The following is a 19050-nucleotide window of genomic DNA, read 5'->3' on the forward strand; positions in this document are numbered from 1 at the left end:
TCACACTTTGCTATGGCCAGCGGCCCTGGCTGGTTATGTCTGGGCTGGGTTGCACTGGCTGGGCACGGCCAGGGCACTGGTCCCAGCTGGGGGGCGGTGGGCTCTGCTGGGGGCAGCAGGCAAGGGACTGATCTGGGACCTGTGGCTGGTCTGGGAGGGAACTGGGAGCTGCATGGGGATGGACTGGTCTAGGACTGGGGAAACTGGTCTGGGACTGGGGATGGGCTGGTCTGGGGGGATGTGGGATGAACTGATCTGGGATGTGAGATGAACCTATCTGGGACGGGGGAGATTGGTCTGGGACAGGCGATGGACTGATCTGGGACCGGGGAGGGACCGATCTCCAACTGGGGATGAACTGATCAGGGAATGGAAAGACTGGTGTTGGACTGGGGAGACTGGTCTGGGACTGGGCATGGATCGATATGGGACTGGGGAGACTCATCTGGGGATGGCCCGATCATGGGGAGGCTGAGCTCAGCCCGGGGATGGCCCGAGAGGGCACCTGGGGCTGCAGACGGACGGGACAGAGGGACACGAGAGCCGGGACACGGGAACAGAGGGACATGGGGCATCACCCGGTGCGCTGGAACAGGGCAGACACGCCCCACGCCCCGCCCCACGCCCCACGCCCCGCCCCCCGTCCCGCCCCACGCCCCGCCCCACGCTCCGCCCCACGCTCCGCTTACTCCGCACCAGCTGATTTCCCGGAAAGGCTCGAGCTTCAGAGAAAGCGCTGCTGGGCGCGCGCGCCCCACTGGGCGACTCTCCATTGGGCAGCCAGAGATTAAGACGGCTCCCCATTGGGCGCGACGGGTATGGGGGAGGAGGACAGTAGAGGACCCGCCCCCGGGCCCTCTATAAAGGGCGGAGCGCGGAGGGCGGCGCGAGTGGCGGCGCGGAGGGCAGGTAGGGGATGTGCTGTCTCTGGCGGTGCGTGACCTGGGGGACGTGGGAGCGGGACGAGCTCACCCCGGGACCCACGGCCCCGTGCGTTGCGGGGGCGAGAGGGCTGAGCCCGCTTCATGCTGAGCGGGGCTGGCGTCGCGGGGGCTGCTGCGCGCCTTGCCGCGGGCCGTAGCCCGGGGTGGGCTCGGCTCGGCTCGGTGGCGGCTCGGAGCTGGGGTGGGGAGGGTACGGCACGGCCTGTATGGTGATGGGGCGGTGCTGCCTCGGCCGGCCCGGGGCTCTGCCCTCTTGTCCTTCCTGGTGCAGGGTCAGGGCGTAGCTGGCTGTGTGGCGAGGGCTCCTTGGCCCTGTGCTGCATCGTGCTGTCAGCTGGAGGGGCTGCTTAGCCCTGCCTGGAGGTGGGACGGAGCCCTGGCCTCTGGCAGCGGTGGGGAGGGGACAAGCCTTCTAGAAAATGGGCTGGGTTAGGAGGGAGGCCCATTTCAGCGAGCCTCTCTGAGGTTCTTCATCTTGGTGTGACTGGTGCAAGCCAGCAGAGGCTGGGTGTGCCCTGTCCCTCCGGGGGTGGGCTGTGGCATCCTGCTCTGGAGGGGCAACTGGGATGTGCAGCTGTGCCCTTGGCATCGCTTTGGCTGGCGGTGGTGGCTACCGCCGTCCGAAGGCCGGAGGCTGTGCTGCGGGTGGCCGGGGAGTCAGTGTGCCCTACTGCACAGCAACAGAGAAGGGACAGAAGTTGGTGGCACTGAGCTGGTGTGAGCCTGTGACAGCAAGGACTGCCAGGTCTCTGGCTGTGTTGGGAGCATCCTTGTTTTCTTCCCCAGGCATGGCCTAAAGCCAGAGGTCTGGGGACAGTAAATAAAAAAGCAGAATGAGGGAGAGGCAGTCCTGTAAAATTTGGAGGAGAGCCATGAGCCCAAAAGGCCCGGAGGGCTGATCCTGGGGCTGCTGCTCACTTCTGCCAGGCCACCAACTCCTGAAGTCCCTGGGAGTGGAGCTGCCGGGGGATGCTGCAAGGGTTGAGCCTGGCATCTGGCCTCCAGGAGGCCGAAGCTCTCTCATGGGTCCTCCATGAAATCACCTTGTAGTTCTGGCTAAACATGACCTGCTGTCCCCAGGAAGGGTGGCTAGACTTTACCTTGCTCTGTCCTGACATCTGTTCAGGAGGGCTGGTTGTGCGGCCCTATCCTGCGGGGATGCTGGGTGCTGCCCTGAACTGACACCTGCTCCCTGGGCTAGGCAGTGCCTGGTGAGAGGGGCTGCTGTCTCCTCCGGGGCTGAGCCTTGGGCCAAAACCAGCTGGGGCATCTGGCTCCCACGGATCCTAATGGGTGTCTGGTCAGGGATGACCTGTCTGGTGTCACTTGCTCAGGTGACAGCACAACCAGGAGCTTTATTTCCTGTCTCTCTGCTTCCGATGTGACTTATCCTGCAGCAAAAAAGGGAGTAAGCAGCACACCAAGTCAGCCTGTTTCTATGAGCAGAGCTTTGATAGAGCTGGGGGAAGAACTTGCAGTAGTTCAGATGAAATTGCCTGATTTTTTTTCATTCTAAAAGAAGCAGGGGGTTATTTTAACATACAGATGTTGGCACATTTGCAGAGCTGCCAAAACTTGTCTCTGCAGGTGGTGCCACTGCTGGCTGTGTGCGTGGCAAACCAGGGCACAGCACAATCCATTGTACCCCAGTTGTGCTGGGATGGTGCTGGGGGAGCTAATGGGACTTGGACCTCTTGCTCCATCCAGGATGTGTGACCGCAACGGCGGGCGGCGGCTCCGGCAGTGGCTGATTGAGCAGATTGACAGTGAGCTGTACCCTGGGCTCATCTGGGAGAATGAGGAGAAAACAATGTTCCGCATCCCATGGAAACATGCTGGGAAGCAGGATTACAACCAGGAGGTGGATGCTTCTATTTTCAAGGTAGGGACAGATACTAATGTCTTTTCTTGATGGTTCCTGGGCTCTGTGATGCTGTGTTTTACCATGCTGACAGTCCTGCTGGCGGGAGATGTCTGTGCTGTCTGTGGGCTTTGCATCTCCAACTCTGCACACTGAAGCATCTCCTGCAAATCGGCCTCTCGGGCTCTTCTGAGGGTATTTTTTCCTTTATGCCAAATGTTGGTACCGGTTTTAGGTTAGTTTTCAGCGTATTTGAATCCTGGTCTGACATGAGAAGGAGCTGGATGTGTTCCTTTTGAGCTGCTCTCAACTTCTTATCAGACTGTTCTTGATAAGAGGCTGGATTTAGCAAAGAACCAAAAAGACTTTGCAGGAGGGAAGGAAGTTTTGGATTTCACTGAAGGGGGTGGGGGGATTTCCAGTTTTGGGGAAAAAGTGGAAAATTCCATCCTGAACCAGAAAGGTCAGGCTCTTCCCCAGGAATTCCCTTCCCTCTGCCCCCACTTCCAAATATTTGTCCTGGTGAGTGAGTTTGCTTTCAGGGCAGTGACAACTGGTTAGCAGCTGGCTCAGGAGCACTGATATGTGAGGATGGCACTAAATTCAGCCATCTGAAAATATATGAATATCTATAAAATAGTGTCTCCATTCAGTGGTAAAATGTATTCTCCCACCAAAAGCACAAATGAGGTTCTGATCTTAAAAAGAAACCAGCTTTCCTTTATTAGTCAGGAGCTGAAAAATAGGTTTATTTTCATTTTTTTGAGTCGTTGCCAGGTCATTGGTAACACCGTTGCTTCAGTAGTGATTCCTCCCATCACCAGCAGCTCTTAACCTGTTGGTGCAGGAGTGAAGCCATGTATTATAATCTTGACTTCTGCTTTTTAAAACCTAGGTGCTGCAGCCCTTCCTGCACCTGGGTGCATCGCCGGGGCAGGTGCTGCTGCTACACCCAAATCCCTGTCCCTGTGTGCGGTGGCTGTGCATGTGTCTGCAGTCTAGGAGCAAAACAGCACATACACAGGGGATGGTTGACAGGGTGCAGAGGGCAGAGAGGTGGGGGGAGCAAGATGCCAAATGTTCTCTGCAGCCCCAGCTCCTTTGCCCCTGGGGCTGAGAGGGTTTGCAGAGCTCATGTGGAGGTGATTTTTTTTTTAAATTTTGTTCTAGGCCTGGGCTGTTTTCAAAGGCAAGTTCAAAGAGGGTGACAAAGCGGAGCCGGCCACGTGGAAGACACGGCTGCGCTGTGCTTTGAACAAGAGTCCTGATTTTGAGGAGGTGACAGACAGGTCCCAGCTGGACATCTCTGAGCCCTACAAGGTCTACAGGATTGTGCCAGAGGAGGAACAGAAATGTAAGTGCCCTGATAGCAGGCTGACCCCTGGTGTGGGTCAGTCCCTTGGGTAACCATAGACTTGCGCTGCTGACCTACATCTGAGCGGAGCTTCCTGGCCAGTCTTGTGCTGTGAGGCTTTGCTTGTCCAGCTTTGCAAATGATGTCCCCAGTGTCCCTGTGCTGGCAGGGAGGGGAGGAGGAAGGACAGGCTTTTTTTCTGCCCTCTTAACAGTTGCTTAGTAAATAGGGGATAACTCTGGCATTGTGTAAGCATCCATCCTGTAAGGATGTTGTAGGGGCATATCCAAAATTCTTCCCCCCCTTGTGGGTGTGTGTGTTTGCTTGAGCCCCAGCCCCTTGTCTTCCTAATGCCTGCCCTGGGTGTGTGGCAGGGAGCTGCAATAAATCCCTTCTTTCTTGCCAGTAGTGATTAGAGTGGCAGCAATTTCACAGAGAGCAGTTGCTGCTGTGATGTCCGGTGTGGTGCAGGTTGTGCTAAGTATATCTCTATTTGTGGTTAGGAGTATGTGTGCTTTTTCCTTTTTAAAAAAGTAAAAAACTTGTGAAAAAAATAATCTTACTGTCAGGAAATCTGCCTTTAGCATCTTGGTCTCCTCCAGCCACATTCACACGGAGGGGCTTGCTGCTATGCAAATGGCACTGCAGGTTCCCACCGACAGCATGACTGTGCTTGGGGTGGCTGGTGGAAAAAAGAGAAGCAGCAGCAGCCCTGGTCTCTGGGGTGCTCAGAAAAAACCCCAACTCTATCCTCTGCTCTAGCTCTGTCTCTGCTACCAGCCAGATATTTGATCAGCCTTGTTGCTGGTCACCATGCACTGGGCCAATGGGTTGTAAACTGGTTTTGGTCCCAAAAAGCAGCTCTGGGTGGAGCTGGAGGGGGCTGTGAGCCTCCCGGAGGTGCTGTTATGTGGCTCTGCTGTGCTGGGGTTCTCAGTTTCATAACTGTCATGGGGTGAAGGCTTTCCTAAACCCAGTGGTGAGGTGAGCTGTGGCTGGGGTGTGTGTGTTCCTCACTGCATCCCAACCTCTCTTTCCAGGCAAAGCCGGCGTTGCCAATGGGAACAGCCTGAATGAAGTCACGGAGATGGACTGCAGTTCCTCTGCCATAGATGACCTCATTAAAGAGGTAAGCCCTCACTGTGGCTGCAGGTCACCTTGGCCGGAGGTGGACTGATGGCATCAAGTTGCCTGATAAAGTTTTGCCTTCCTAAAATTCAATCTGCAAAGCTCTGGGGATCAGCCTGGTGAGCAGTGCTGAGTTTTGCCGCTCATTTATGTGAGCCAGTGCTGGGAGGTGGCTGGGATGAATGGCTAATGCACTCAATTTGCATCTGGGTGGGTGAGACTTTTGCTGGGAGACAGAAGCTGTTTCACAGCCCTGTTCCCGTTCTCGGCTATGTTCCATCGGGCTGCTTCTGCTTAGTTATTTGGTATTATTTGAGTGTATGGCCTGGGGAATGCCAAATTTGATCTTTCTAACAATAGAAAAAAACCCACCTGTCATCCTGCTGGCAATCTGTTTGGACCCTCTGAGTGCTGCAGGTGTCTTGGTGCAGGACAGCGGCTGCCCAAGGCATCAAACCTGTTCTGATCTCAGTGTCTGGTCTCGCACAGCCTCCCTGTGTAGATGAATACCTGGGCATCATCAAGAGAAGCCCCTCGCCCCCCCAGGAGACTTGCAGAAACCCCCCAATACCTGACTGGTGGGTGCAGCAGCCCAGCCCAGGTAAGTAGCTGACTGTGGTGTTTGATGGGACTAAGACTTCTGTCTGAGGCAGAAAAACTTCTTGTGCCATGATGATGGTTGGACTTGATCTTAAAGGTCTTTTCCAACCTAAATGATTCTATGATGCATAATGGAAAACAGTTGTGTTCTGTCTTCCTAATTAAGGGTGCTTAAAGTATTAATTATGAACACTGAGCTTGGTACTAGGCACCCAACAGTGTACCTTGCACAAGATTAGATCCCAGCCTGATGTGCCTGGGACAGAGAACCAGGGGGTAGTGAAGTGGGGGGTGGGGATTGGGATTTGGGAGCTGGGCACATAGGCTCAGCTCTGCTTTCTTTCCACTCACAGCATTGCCCCTGATGAACGGATACTCCAGCTATGAGCAGCATCGTTCGGGTAAGGCAGCTTCCCTGCTTGGCTGTGGGCTGGGGCCATCAAATGCCTCTCTGGGGTGTGACCTTGTGTGTGCAGTGGCAGAAGGTGGCTGTGATGCTGCTCCCTGCCTTGGTAGGAGGCTTTGTTCTGCATTTGGGTGGTGCTGCATCCCCCTGAGTATCCACAGGGTTTGCATGCTGAGCAGGGATGCATCCTGCCTGGAGTCCTGTGGCCATGGCCCTGGCATGGGGGGCTGCCCTGGGATGCTGGAGTCAGCTGTGCCTTTGGTGTAGGGAGATCTGCTCCACCTCTGTGGAGCAAAGGTGGGAGGAAGGGGTTCAGTATTGGGAGCTCTCGCTTGCTGATCAGCGCTGCTACCAGGCTGGCTGAGTGCTGGAGGAGATGTCCTCTAGCAAGCAGGGCTCCTTCGTCAAGTGAAACTTGCTCCCAGGAAATTTTGCTGCTCTCATGGGGTTTGGGCACTGCAGTGAAGAGCAGGCAGGATTTGTCCCCTCCTGATGGGTGATGTATATGCCCATCATCTCCCAGGTTACTCCCAGATGGTGATCAGCTTCTACTACGGCGGGAGGCTGGTGGGCCACATCACCACCTCGTGCACCGAGGGCTGCCGCATCTCGCTCAGCCAGCCCTCCAGCCACGGAGAGAAGCTCTACGCCCCAGATGCCTTGGAGCATGTACGGTTCCCCTCAGCTGATGCCATTCAGAATGACCGCCAGAAGCAGATCACCAAGAAGCTCTTTGGGCACCTGGAGAGGGGTGTCCTGCTGCACAGCAGCAAGGAGGGCATCTTCATCAAGAGGCTGTGCCAGGGCAGGGTCTTCTGGAGTGGGAACACCATGATCTACAAGGACAGGCCCAACAAACTGGACCGGGATGAGGTGGTGAAGATATTTGACACAGACTTATTCTTCAAAGGTTTGTAGAAGCATTCCTGTCTTTCTCCTCATCCACTTGGTGAGACTGAAAGGGTAGAGCCCTCTTTGGAGTCATCACTGCCCGTCCCTGCTGGGTTACTCAAGTGCTCTGGATGAGTAGCTGATCCTACCAGATGTAGGAAGGAGTAACCTGATGTTATGTGTCACTTAGCAAATGCCTCCCAGTTGGAGGCTCTGCACAGCAAAGCTGGCTTCTCCTGAGCCCAGAGCTTTCTTCCATGGCAGGGTGCTTCATCCCAAAGCTGTGTAGCAAAGGCTGGCAGCTGGTGGCATGCACCTTCCAACTGTTCCCCTCTCCTTGTAGAGCTGCAGCAGTACTACAACAACCAGGGCCGCTTCCCAGACAGCAGAGTCATACTGTGCTTCGGAGAGGAGTTCCCGGATGCAGTGCCGCTGCGGTGTAAGCTCATCCTTGTCCAGGTACGGAGGGCTGCCCTTTGGAGCTCTGCTGCTGAATTTCCCACCTTCTCTGGACCATATTGCCTTCCCTGCCCCCCCCCCAACCTTTACAAGTAGACCTCTAGCTTCAAGCCCCAGAGCTGCAGGTCATTTGGGGGCCTGACCTGGTGGGGTGGCAGGTGTGGCATGAGTACTGGCTTATCTGCAGCCTCCAAGGGGTGCTTGGGCTATCGCTTGTCAGACTCCTTGATCTGGGTGGATCGTGCTTGTGAACAAAGCTCCCAAATGGCAAAAGTTTTTCTAAATTGGTGGGAAATCTGTTCTCTTCCCGTTCTGCCTCTTGGCACTGGGACCTCTGCCCTCCCCTGGGAGAAATGGGGGAATAAATCCCTGAGATAGTTAAGGGACAGCCTCAAGCTGAACAGCCAACAAATGTGGTGAAAAACCGTGGTGGACAGCAGTGGGGTTGGGGAAACCTTCAGGACTGTGAAGGAGGGCATGGGATGAGAGGGGCAGTCCCCATGGCTCTGGCCAGAAACTTTTCCCCGGAGAAGCCAAAGGAATTCTGGAGTCTCAGAGCCTTGGGGGAGTGCATAAGGTGTTCCTGGAGCCTGCACCTCGTGGACCTCCGTGGGCCAGCAAGGCAGCAGGGGCATGGCATGGAGAGCACAGGGAGTGTGTTGCAGAGACCCACCAAGTCTGTGAGGTCCTGGAGGGGATTTTACAAGTTCTGTGCCTCCCTGCACAACTCTGACCTGGTCACCTCTTCTTGCCTTGGCGATCACTCTGCGTGTGCTGGGATGTCCCCCAGCCTGACCTCACCTCCCTGTAGCTCTGCTGGGAGAAGGAGAAAAGAAGCAGTCACAAGAGCTCCTAGAGTTGCTTGTGGCAAGGTGGCATGTGGATTTGGACCTGTTGGGCTGGCTGGACCTGGCCACCTGGGTCTGGACCCAGCTGCTCTGCTATGTCTCCCACCCCATGCCCTGATGCCTGGGCTGGTGGGTGTGGATGGCAGCAGTGGGAGATTCCCAAGGAGATTCCTGTTCATTCAGTGTCTTCATGACTTCTCTTTTCATGTAGGTGGAGCAGCTGTGTGTCAGGCAGGTGGTGGAGGAGGCTGGCAAGACCTGCAGCAGCAGCCCCATGCTCCCCATAGCTGATGAGACACAGCATGACCAGGTGTACAGGATCTTCCAGGAGATCTGTGCAACGCATCAGCGGCCGCTCTTCAGAGAAAACCAACAGATTGCTGTCTGAGCCTCCCTCTGTGCAGACATAGTGTGGTGGTTTGGGTTGATCTAGACCCAGTTTGGTCCCGTTAGTGCCTAAATGCCCCTTTTGGAAAGATGGGTTTTGTTCTTTGCTGTTTGTGGTCCAGAGTATGTGTAAATACAGCAGTAAAAATTGTGAATAGAAAGTAGGTTGGATGCTCAGCATCCACAGTGCAAACACTTCACTGATAAAAATGACATTTTGTACCAAGCAGGGTGGTCCCAGTACTGTTGTCTGTTGCTAATGGCAGGGGGAGGAGGGAGCATCTGAGCTGTGTGGGAAGGTCAGGGCTGGCTTTGCTTTGTGTTGTCTGTGTTAATGGCCAGTCAAGCAGAATCAAAAATAAATAGCTGTAATGACCTGCCTCAGCAGCCTGCAACTTGGACCTTGCTGAGAATAGCAATTTGGTAGGAGGTGACTCTTGGAAAAGCCTTAAAATGTTCAAATGTAGGAAATTCTTTCCAAAAATTGACTTTCCTGCCAGAGTCCTGCTGCTGGAAGATAAAGTTCTCCTTGGAAGGCATACTCTCTCAAATTCCTCTTTATTTTTGCTAGGAGGTTTATGTGTTTATCTGTAATAAAGTATTTTGAGATTTGGAAACCAATGCAGAGATGATATGTATAAATATTGACTATAAGGATGTAGGAATCTTAATTTTTCCTAACCAGAGACAGAGTTTATATAAATATATCTTTAAAATTAAAGATTGTAGCACAGTGAATAGTTTGGCTTCACCCTTCTAAACGCATGTGTTGATCTTGCCCAAGCGTGACCAGGCAGTGGCATCCATGTGTAAATCCTCATTAATATGCTTTGTGTGTGCACGCAGCACTGGGGTGCTGCTTGGGCATGGGGTTTATGCCTTGCAGCTGATGCAAACCAGGACCACAAATCTCTGTGTGCTACTAAGCTGCCTATTTATTTTATGCCTGAGGTTTATTAATTTTTTTGGTAATTTTTTATCTTCCTGCAATTAAAATGCTATATTTTGTATTTCTCTTGCAATGTGGGTTTTGGTTGCAGTGAGCTGGGGAGAGCCAGGCATCTCTGAATTGCTCCTGCCCTGATCTTCCTTGTGGTGGGTGGTTCTGTGTTAAGCCTCTGCTGTCACCTCTCTCCTGCTCTGTTAACTGCCTGGCTTCATCTCTGAGGCAGGGCAGGAGTGAGCCAAAATGCTGTAATGCAATGGAGGGAGGAAAAGGGCATCACTTGTAGAGCCTTCATTCCAGGGAGCCCTGCTCATCTGCCACAGCGCTGACCTGGTGCCTTTAGCTCTCTGACCTGGGCTGTGATGCTCCAAGGTCATGGGATGGGGGGCAGTTATTTAAGGCCCTGCTCAAAGGCATACTCTTGTCCTTCTCCCATTATTGCCTGGTGGAGCATTTCCCCACTGGCTTTGCTATCCAGCTTTCTCGTGGGGGTGGGTGGTGTTGGGGAGAACCAGGACGAAAAAAGGAGCATCTGTCTTGGTCAAATGAGGTCAATATTGCAGCAGGGGAGGCTGAGCATCTGCGCCCTCACCTGCCTTCACTTTGAGTTTGTGTTTGGGACAGCACCTCAGAGGCTGTGGAAGTGTGTGAGGGCCGTGATTGATTTGTTCACCTTGCCCCCTGTGAAGGGTGAACATTAACTCCCATCTTCTTCCCTGCAGCAGGCTGTGCTCTGGCTCAGCCTTGCCAAGGGGTGCAGGCAGGGAGGCACCAGTCTTCATGGGGTGTCTGTGGTACCCAAAGTACCAGAGGATGTAGGTACTTATGAAGGGGATGCCTGGAGATCCAGGCAGCTGAAGGCTGAGTCTCCCTAGGAGGTGGATGCAAAGCTGTCCTCCCTGCAGGGGTATCCAAGCAGATCAACTTTTTTTTTTTTTTTTGTGGCTCTGCCTTTTTCTGGTAATGATGAGACCTTCCCAAGCATGAGTGCAGTCAGGGCACAGTTAAGATGTGAGGCCCTGAGCTGGGGTGAGTTGACGGCAGCTCCCTTCTGCCAGGAGGTTGTTCTGTCTGCAGGATTACTAGCTGTTTTGGTGTGAGCAACTCTGCCTTTCCAAGGAAGCTTCCCTAAAGAAATTAAGTGTCCAGCTCTTGTGGGACTTGGAGCTGCCCCCCGCGTCCCTCCAGGGTAAGCAGTTACAGCCTTTGTCCCAAAGAGCAGTAGGTGCACAGCAAACATGCAACTTCCAGCACCCAAAAGGTGCTCAGAGGTGGGAGACCCAGCTGAAACTTTGTGGTTATATGTTGGGATTAAGGGAGGCCCTGCATTCCGAGCTGTTTAAGCTGTGAGCGTCCACTCTATGGCTGTGCTCTGTGCCCCAACCGTGTTGGCGGGATGCTTGTCCTGCCTGCGCCCTTCTGCATGTCCTTTGCAGGCATCAAAGCACGTGGCTGTGGTTTGAGCAGAGGTGGCTGTAGACTGAGGTTTTTGAGGTTGCATCAGGATCCTAAGTGCAATGAAGTCCCCAACTCCTGTAAGCTCTTCACGGATGCTTGGTCACATGGAGGTAGGGATGGCGCCTTGTGGGTGCATCACCAGCGTTCACCCCCAGCCTTTGCCTGCTTCTGCTGAGGACCATCATGGTGTCCCCCATAGGGTTTAATCCTGTTCCAGTCATTGGTGCTCCCTTGGAGCATGAGGAAGACTCACTCCCTGTGGGTGAGGTGCCTGGTGGGGGGGAGGTGGGTGTAAGGCACCCACTGCGGTCTGTGCTGGAATAACACGTGCCCACTTGTGAAACATAAGATGGGCTGTAGGCTGGGACACCGTAAACACCACTTGCGGTTTCCCCAGATGTGCTGGTGCAAGTCCTTCCTCAGAAACCATCATCTTGTGCTCGCCTGGAGCCACCTGTTACGTATTCAGGGCTCTTTCAATTTCCACCTCAAGACCGCGGAAGAGCGGTGGGGAGCAGTGGTACCTTTTGTTGGACCCAGCTGCACTGTACACTTCTAGTGCTACCATTGTGTCTTGGAGCCCAGAGCTTGGTTTGGGACTGTACTATGCCTTGCTCCGCAAGTCCAGCAGCATGGCTCCCATCCCAAACAGCTTCTAAGCCATGTCCAAGAAGAGACAATTGGTGGGTGGGCGTGGAGGGACTGGGAAGGAAACTGGGTGGCAGCATCATGTAGCAGAGGTGGGATGCAAGAAGGATAACGTGCTGGGGTGCATGACTGCGGGCAGGGGTCCCCTGCTTTTGCTCCGGGCTCAGGTAGGACTTGCAGTAGTGTTGGGCTTGCGCTCGATGCCTGGCCCAAGCCAATTTCCCCATCGCAAAATCCAACACGAGGGAAGCCTCTGAGGCTGATGCTCGCTCACGAAGGGCTAGATGCTCTGGCAGACCAGAGCAGGTTTTGAGGTAACTGTGCCAGATTGCACAAAGGGATGCTCTGGCCAAGACTCATGGTGGCCTTTGTAAAAGTCGGGAGGAATTTCTGCACAGCTTGTACTTCTCTTGCAAGCCTCTTGGCCAGGCAGGCATGGCACTGCTGCCCCCATCATCCTGGCTGGGGAGCTGGTGCCGGTGGTGTCCCAGAGCATCCTGGCGCAGAGGCAGTGCCTGTATCCCGGGACACCCATCCCTGCACCTTGCCTGACCCCGGCAGCTCTGGTGAGCTCCTTGGTGCAGCTGTGCCGAGTCTTAGTGGTTTGGGGCAACCAGGGACTCAAATACTTTCATTGGTTTCTGTTCACTTGGGTTCTTCTCTATCGCCTCACTGAAGTGAAACCTCAGTGCCTGGTGTTGGCTCTTCTTCATCAATGGCTTCTCTGTTGGCAAGTCCGAACAGTGACTTGTGTCTTCAGCTGAGGGTCCCACCCCCAAATCCTGGGGGCACGGTACCCACTGCATACAGCGTCTGTGGCACAAGCTGCATCCTCTCCACTGAACGATCCTCGCTAGTGTAGCAGGATTGTGGGTAGCATGGATGAGGAGCCCAAAGGCTGTCCTCCCCAAAATGCTTGCTGCTTGTCCAAATGTGGTTTCCTACACTTTGAGCATGTGTTTGAGTTGGAGCAGCGACACCATCAAACTCCTGCCTGACGTGGAGATACTGCCTTGCTTCCTGGGAAGGCCAACCCAGGTCCAGGTCCTGCTGCTCCCTCTGGAGAGGGCTGCAATCCCTGTGGACACAGGAAGGTACTTTCTGGGAGATGCCCATGCTAAACTGCCTTCAGGAGCAGAAGGGCAGAGCAAAAGTTTCACAAGGGAAGGAGAGAGGAGCTTGATTTCCACAGGGAAAACTGACTGTTACTTGCAGGAGATACACAGTTCTCCTCAAGCATGTTTGGGAAGGGGAAATGTGCTCATCCAGTCCTCCTATCAGCCAGCAGAGAAGGGTGGACCAGGGCAGGCAATGTTGGGTAATTTTCTATCAACCCCTTCTCTAAGGTCTTCCAACACAAAGACCTCTACTTCATGGTGTACACTTTGATTTCTGGGTGCTGCAGAGGACTTGATATAGACTGCAGCCTGCACCTGGTGTTCTGCTCACTGACTTGGGGTGTTATTTGGGTTCAAAGCCAACCTTACTTCTGAGATTTGTCATGGCTGGAAGGCAGCTGTGCTGCTGGGAAGCATTTGCTTTGGGAGAAAATGACCCTGGTTATATCCTGTGGCGTTATCAGTCTTGTTCATAATGTGTTTCAGTAGTTTCCCATGACATGCCCTTCAACAAATGCAAAAAGGAGCACTGCATGAGGCTTCAGGAGCAGAATTCAGTGTCTATGTGGACAACCATCCCTTCTACATGCTTAAAATACAGTGTGAGGAGTTACCTGGTGACAAATCTCCTGCATGGAGAACAGGCTTGCTGGACTGGGGAGAAGGTGAGGTCTGCTCCAGCTAAAACTCCTGAGATTTAGCCCATCTCAACCTGGAGGAAGAGCATAAGCTCTGCAGGCATCTCCATCCAGCTCTGGAGGCCAAGTGCTCTGCGCAGAGACAACCACAATTCAATTGCAGGTCTCAGCTCACAGTTGAACTGCTCAGGAATACAACATAAACCAGCTACAGCTGCTTCCTCCAACCTGCTGCTGCTTGGCCTGGGCCCCCGCTGGCCCCTATAGGCGTTAGAAAACAAACAGTCACTTTTTATTTCTAGACACCAGGATTTCCAACTGGTTTGATTGCTCAATGCCCCATTTCAGCACAGCAGCCTGTCCACGACGAGCATCTCTGGGCTCTTCCCGCGAGCGTGTTGTAATATGGGAAGCACCCTCCTTTGCATGGTCACCAGCAGCTGGACATCTCCTCCCTGCCCTCAGAAAGGCCACTCATACCTCCCTCTCCAAGGGGTTTGTACCTCCTTGGATGGTCTTATCACCAAGGACACCTCAGTGATGCCTTGTGAAGGAAGACAGGCAGGACACCCCAACATCAAACAACAAACCACTACCTTTTGTGTTTCTGTTGTCTTTGGAGAACCTCAAAGGACTTGCACTGCTGTGGGACTGCTCAGTGCCCTAACTGGCATTATGTGGCACTTCATGTTGCTTTGGATGGTCACCCAGCGTGGCTGGTGGGACTTGACTCATGTCAAACCACAGCTCTCATGAAGTCAGACCTGTGCAGGTGATGGGAGGGGAGAGATGGTCTGAAGGCACCTCATCAGCTCCAGGCATCTCAGCTCCGTCAGGGCTGGCCAAGGAGATGGGAGAAGAGGCAGTGGGAAGAGCTGAGGGTGTGCAGACTGAAGTTGCAGGATCTGAGCCTGGAGAGGCAGTCAGCCTGCCGATTTCCTCCGGCTAGACTTGGCTGCAGAAAGGTCTCACGCAGAGGAAAAGAGATCCCAAACTCGAGCAAGCATGACAGCCACTTATTCTTCTGAATGCATTTTTGACAGATGACCTCTTCCTCCTGCAAGCCTTTGTCGTAACACCCAGATACAAGGTCAGGAAAACAGGCTCCACCCAAGTCACAGCTGCAAAAATACACAGGGACGAGAAGAAATGCAGTGATACTTATTTTCTCAGACATTTGGGTTTATTATGAGCCGAAATCTGTGAAGCTGAGGTCCAGGCTGAAATCCCCTCCCTTCCCCCGGAGTTTGCATGTGCCTAGATGTTGTGTCCTGCTCTGAGCCTATTTTCAGTGCATGCGATTTGCTTGAAATAACGCAAACACCCTGATGCACTGAAGTGGCTGGAACCACGAGATGCAGTCAGATTGCTTTTTGTGCAGGTCACAACCCACCCAGACACCAGGTAACCTGGGCCTCTGCTGTTCTTCGGAAGAGTAAGGTGGAAGAACTTTGATGCCACCATAAAATGCTCATGAAAATGAGAAGAAGCAAAAGGGCATCTCAGGCTGTTGCACAAAGAGGTGTTTGTAATGTGGCAATTGAAAAAATACTCCAAGCTGGAGAAACATTCCTTTTACTTCTTCCCCGCCCCCCCCCCCCCCCCCCCCCCCTTCCAAATGTGTGACAGGATCTGGGTGTTCAGGAGAGTTGCTCCAGCTCTCCCTGCGAGTATAATTCACATGGCTTATGTAAAGCTTCCTTACTTGTGCTGGATATTTAACAGAACCACAATGATAACATCATTTTGAATTTTGGAGCAAGCAGGCTGCAGATTTCAATAATATCAGTCCCCAGCGTGCTGCGGTTCCTGGTTCTTCTTCTGATGAGATTCAAAGGGAGTTTTGCCCCAATTCATCTCCTGTATCTCCACTGCGGTAAGCCAAGAAAAGAAGTTCTGGAGATGGTGCATGGGTGTGGGAGCTGCTGCCGTGAATCCTGCACTGCTTTCCCAGATCCACTGTGTTCTGCTGCAAGAGTGGGTGTTGCTGAGCCAAACCGTGAGCTCAGCTGCCTTAAATAAAATGCCGTAGCCTGTATCTTGTAAGTCGAGGCTGAAGGAGAGCAGATGGCAGTGACCGTCTCCATCGCACTGGAGAGCAAAGCGTGTGGATGGGACCTTTCCTGTTTGCACTCACCTGCAAGCTGAGCGCTGTGACAGGCAGCTGTGCCCTGCAGACACCTGCAGGGCTGCTGTGTTTGGACAGGGAGAGGTGTGCCGAGCACACCTGGAGGGTTGGGTCAGCCATGTCCCATAAACAGCAGTCACCAGGAAGCCTCCAGCTGATCTGAACGTGGTGCTTGGAGCTGGCTGTGATCAAGGATTGCATCTACCTCTTAGCTTGGTGCTGAGCTTCAGCTCAGAAACTGGAGTTGTAATTGAGTAACAACCTGTTTGCCCACCGAGGCCATAAAGGAAACACACATTTCCTTCACATCATATGCCTTGGTGCACCAGCGCTAGGTCCTCATCCACGCCACACTGCAGAGGTCATGTCCAGAGGCCACCAAACATCACCTTGGTCTCTCCATGCCAGCACCTCCACTGGTTAATCCAAGGATGCCTTCCTCCAACCCTGGTCTCCTCCCACATCCAGCAGCCCCATTCCCTGCCTAGCCTTGTAGCTTAGGAAAACACCATGCAAATCCACCCTGGAACCCGAAACTTCTTGAGGCTCCCAGCAAGGTTCCTATCAAAATCAGCGTTTCCCCATTTTTTGCACAGTGATGGCAGAGCAGCTCCCCATCAGCTGGGTGCTGCAGCCCCCAGGGGGAGGCGGGGGGGGAGGGGGGGGGGGGAGCTGAGGTATGTGGAAGCAGCACGGTGGTTCGAAACAAGTGATTCCCTTGTCTGGATCTTTCTGTTCTGTATTTCTCTTGAGAAGTAACCACTTCTCCCCAGAGATAAATCTGGCTCATGGACACATCCGCAGGGCACAAAAGGCAAAAGGCATCTGCAGGTTGGTCTTTCCAGTGAACACAGCTAGAAAATAGCAAGAGGGATCAACCTGGGGAATATTTTTACACCTCTGCCCCAGAAAAGCTACTCTGGTTTTATTTTGGAGGAGTTTCTGGACACCTTTTTTGTAAAAATCCCAAATATTTAGTATTTGCCAGTTTGCTTTGCTGCTTCTACCCAAGTTCTTGGTCTGGGATTTTCTCTGTTTGCTCCTATTCAGGAGCTCACCACCCCTGCAACCTCCTGTCCTTCCCTGGGGTGCCACTGAGGTCTGGAGGAGACCTGCTCCACGAAGAGATGGGCAAAGCCTTGCAGCTCTGTCTCCTAGGGCAGCGTGCTTTCAGGTGGAGAAGGGAAGGGACCGCTTGATTGTACTTAAGGCAACGCAGAAGAAAGCAGTGGGAAATGTTTCCTTGTGGTGTCACCATCATTGAGGGCAAGGAGAGCCTGGAGGAAGAAGTCTCGTGGTTGGGAAGATGGGGAAGGTGGGCTGTGGTGTTCACCACCAAGCAGGAGATTGAAAAAGTGGAGGAAAGTGAGAGATGAGGATGGATGGAGGGAAAGGTTCATTACTGATGCAGTGAAGAATCAGTTCACCAGTGAACCTGGTGGAAGAATGTCAACAGGGAAGGGTGAAAATCTGCCATACCAAGGCTTGTCAAATGTCCATCCCAAGCCCAGGTCCTACACCCAACATCAGGCAATAGATTGCTGGGAGAGGAAGGAACAAGCCTGGCAGATGAATCTTGCTTTGATGAACCTGAAAATCAGTGGCTGAGGGACAGCCTGGACAGCAGGATGAGCCTGCAACGTGGTGGGTTGTAGCTCCCACCATGGGCGCCTTTAATGCCCTCAACCTGCTCATGGCTGTGGTGGCCATCCCCTATGAAGGGATGGCCAAGAGGAGGACTGTTCAGAAAGGGGAAGGGAGAGGAGAGGGGGGTTATCCCCGTCGGGCAGGATACAGCACCCCATCACTCGTGGAAAAGGGGGAATCTCTTGGGTTCCTCCTGATGAGCCTACGAGCATCTCCATCGCACGGCACTGCCTCAGTTCCTCTTTCCTGGCCACAAGCAAACGACGGTGCTGAGTCTCCTTTCATGGGGCTGAGACTAGGCAGGAGGGCAGCGTCAGGCCAAGCATGGTGGGGAAAGCGAACCTGTTGTGCCCAGCCTGTATGGCTCTGCCCTTGGGGTGGATGTGGGAAACTCTCGGTCTTTACAAGAGACTGGAAATTCTGGTATAATTATAGCCCCGCCGTGGGTTGTGAGAAACCAAGGGGCTTTACAGGTTGCTGCGCCAGGCAGTCAAAGTCACGGTATGCAACTCCCCCAGGAGAAACACGGAGCCCCAGCTGAGCCATGGCGTGGAGCAGGGCAGGATCAGTGCAAGCCCTCTGGGACTGCTATTAGCCACCCCCTGGAAACCCCTTCCTCTGGCTCTGCAGCCCTTCTGCCTGGGAGCTGTGTGTGTTCTCTGATGAAATGTAGAGTACCGATGGCTCCGGGGAAATCGGTTTTCAAGGAGGGCAATGGTTTGGGGTGTTACAAAAAGCACTGGAACGTGTGCTCCGGGGTGGCTGTGAATGGAGGAGACCATCTTCTTAATTTTTCCTCTATCAGCCTTTCTGGGTGAAGCTTCTTCTTACCCCAAGGATGAGCCACAGAGCTGAGAGATGTCATTGCAGGAGGGTTTTGAGCAGCAGGCAGGCAAGCAGGTGTCTGTCCGGGCTGGTTTGCTAGCACCCGTCTTAGCTTGGAGCTTTTATTGCTGTGAGTCTAAAACTGCCTTCCAATGCAGAGGTCTAAGGCGGCAGGTTTGCAGCCCTTGGTGTGAAAGCAGGAGCGTGAAAGCAAAACCTTGCCTCAGTTTTGCCACATTCAGAAATTCTTTTGTATTTCTAGTAAAGTGACAACATCAGTTAGAGCTGCTGGAGGAAAAGGGGGTGCTGTACTTGTCGCTGCATGGGCTGCTGTGTCTTTTCTGGTCCTCCCTCCCAGCTCTGGCTCTCGAGTAGTTTAAACACGTAAGCACGATGTGGGAAAACTGAGGATTTCACCCTAACTTTTATGAAACTAATATAGTTCATAGCAGCCTCTTTGTAAAGTAAGAAATGACAGAAATGCTAGAAATGATGACTGAAGCCTATGGAGCATTTTTTTGCACAACAGCTTCAACCCCTAGTGCAAGGCCAACAAAGACCTTGCCTGTGCGTGAAGGTTTATTTGCTGAAGGCTGAATTATCTGGGGCTGCTCACATCTGTTACTGCCTTGCACCACGATGATTTCACTCATCTCTGAACAACCAGGAGTTATTCAGCGGGGCCTGATGCGTCACAACCCGGTCCGTGAGATATCACATGCCTCACCATCCCCAGATGACGATCAGTGCAGGTAAGGTTGGAT

General features: G+C 53.3%; 1 protein-coding gene across 1 annotated transcript; it reads left to right on the forward strand.

The window, feature by feature from the left end:
• The first annotated feature begins 2647 nt into the window (after positions 1-2647).
• IRF8 (interferon regulatory factor 8) lies at positions 2648-9888 on the forward strand. Its single transcript, XM_056360626.1, has 8 exons — positions 2648-2826; positions 3976-4159; positions 5200-5288; positions 5777-5888; positions 6241-6288; positions 6817-7203; positions 7528-7643; positions 8703-9888. Exons 1-8 carry the CDS (start codon positions 2653-2655, stop codon positions 8877-8879), a joined length of 1287 nt encoding a protein of 428 aa, XP_056216601.1. The 5' UTR covers positions 2648-2652; the 3' UTR covers positions 8880-9888.
• Positions 9889-19050: the final 9162 nt, after the last annotated feature.

This window comes from Falco biarmicus, chromosome 15 (genome assembly GCF_023638135.1).
Source record: "Falco biarmicus isolate bFalBia1 chromosome 15, bFalBia1.pri, whole genome shotgun sequence".
Classification (NCBI taxonomy): domain Eukaryota; kingdom Metazoa; phylum Chordata; class Aves; order Falconiformes; family Falconidae; genus Falco; species Falco biarmicus.

Bases quoted from the DNA above. Each gene is read 5' to 3' on its own strand.
- IRF8 (XM_056360626.1), top strand. From the start codon at position 2,653: ATGTGTGACCGCAACGGCGGGCGGCGGCTCCGGCAGTGGCTGATTGAG. The intron at 5,889-6,240 runs GTAAGTAGCTGA...TTCCACTCACAG, and splicing joins GGTGCAGCAGCCCAGCCCAG to CATTGCCCCTGATGAACGGA. The intron at 6,289-6,816 runs GTAAGGCAGCTT...ATCATCTCCCAG, and splicing joins CTATGAGCAGCATCGTTCGG to GTTACTCCCAGATGGTGATC.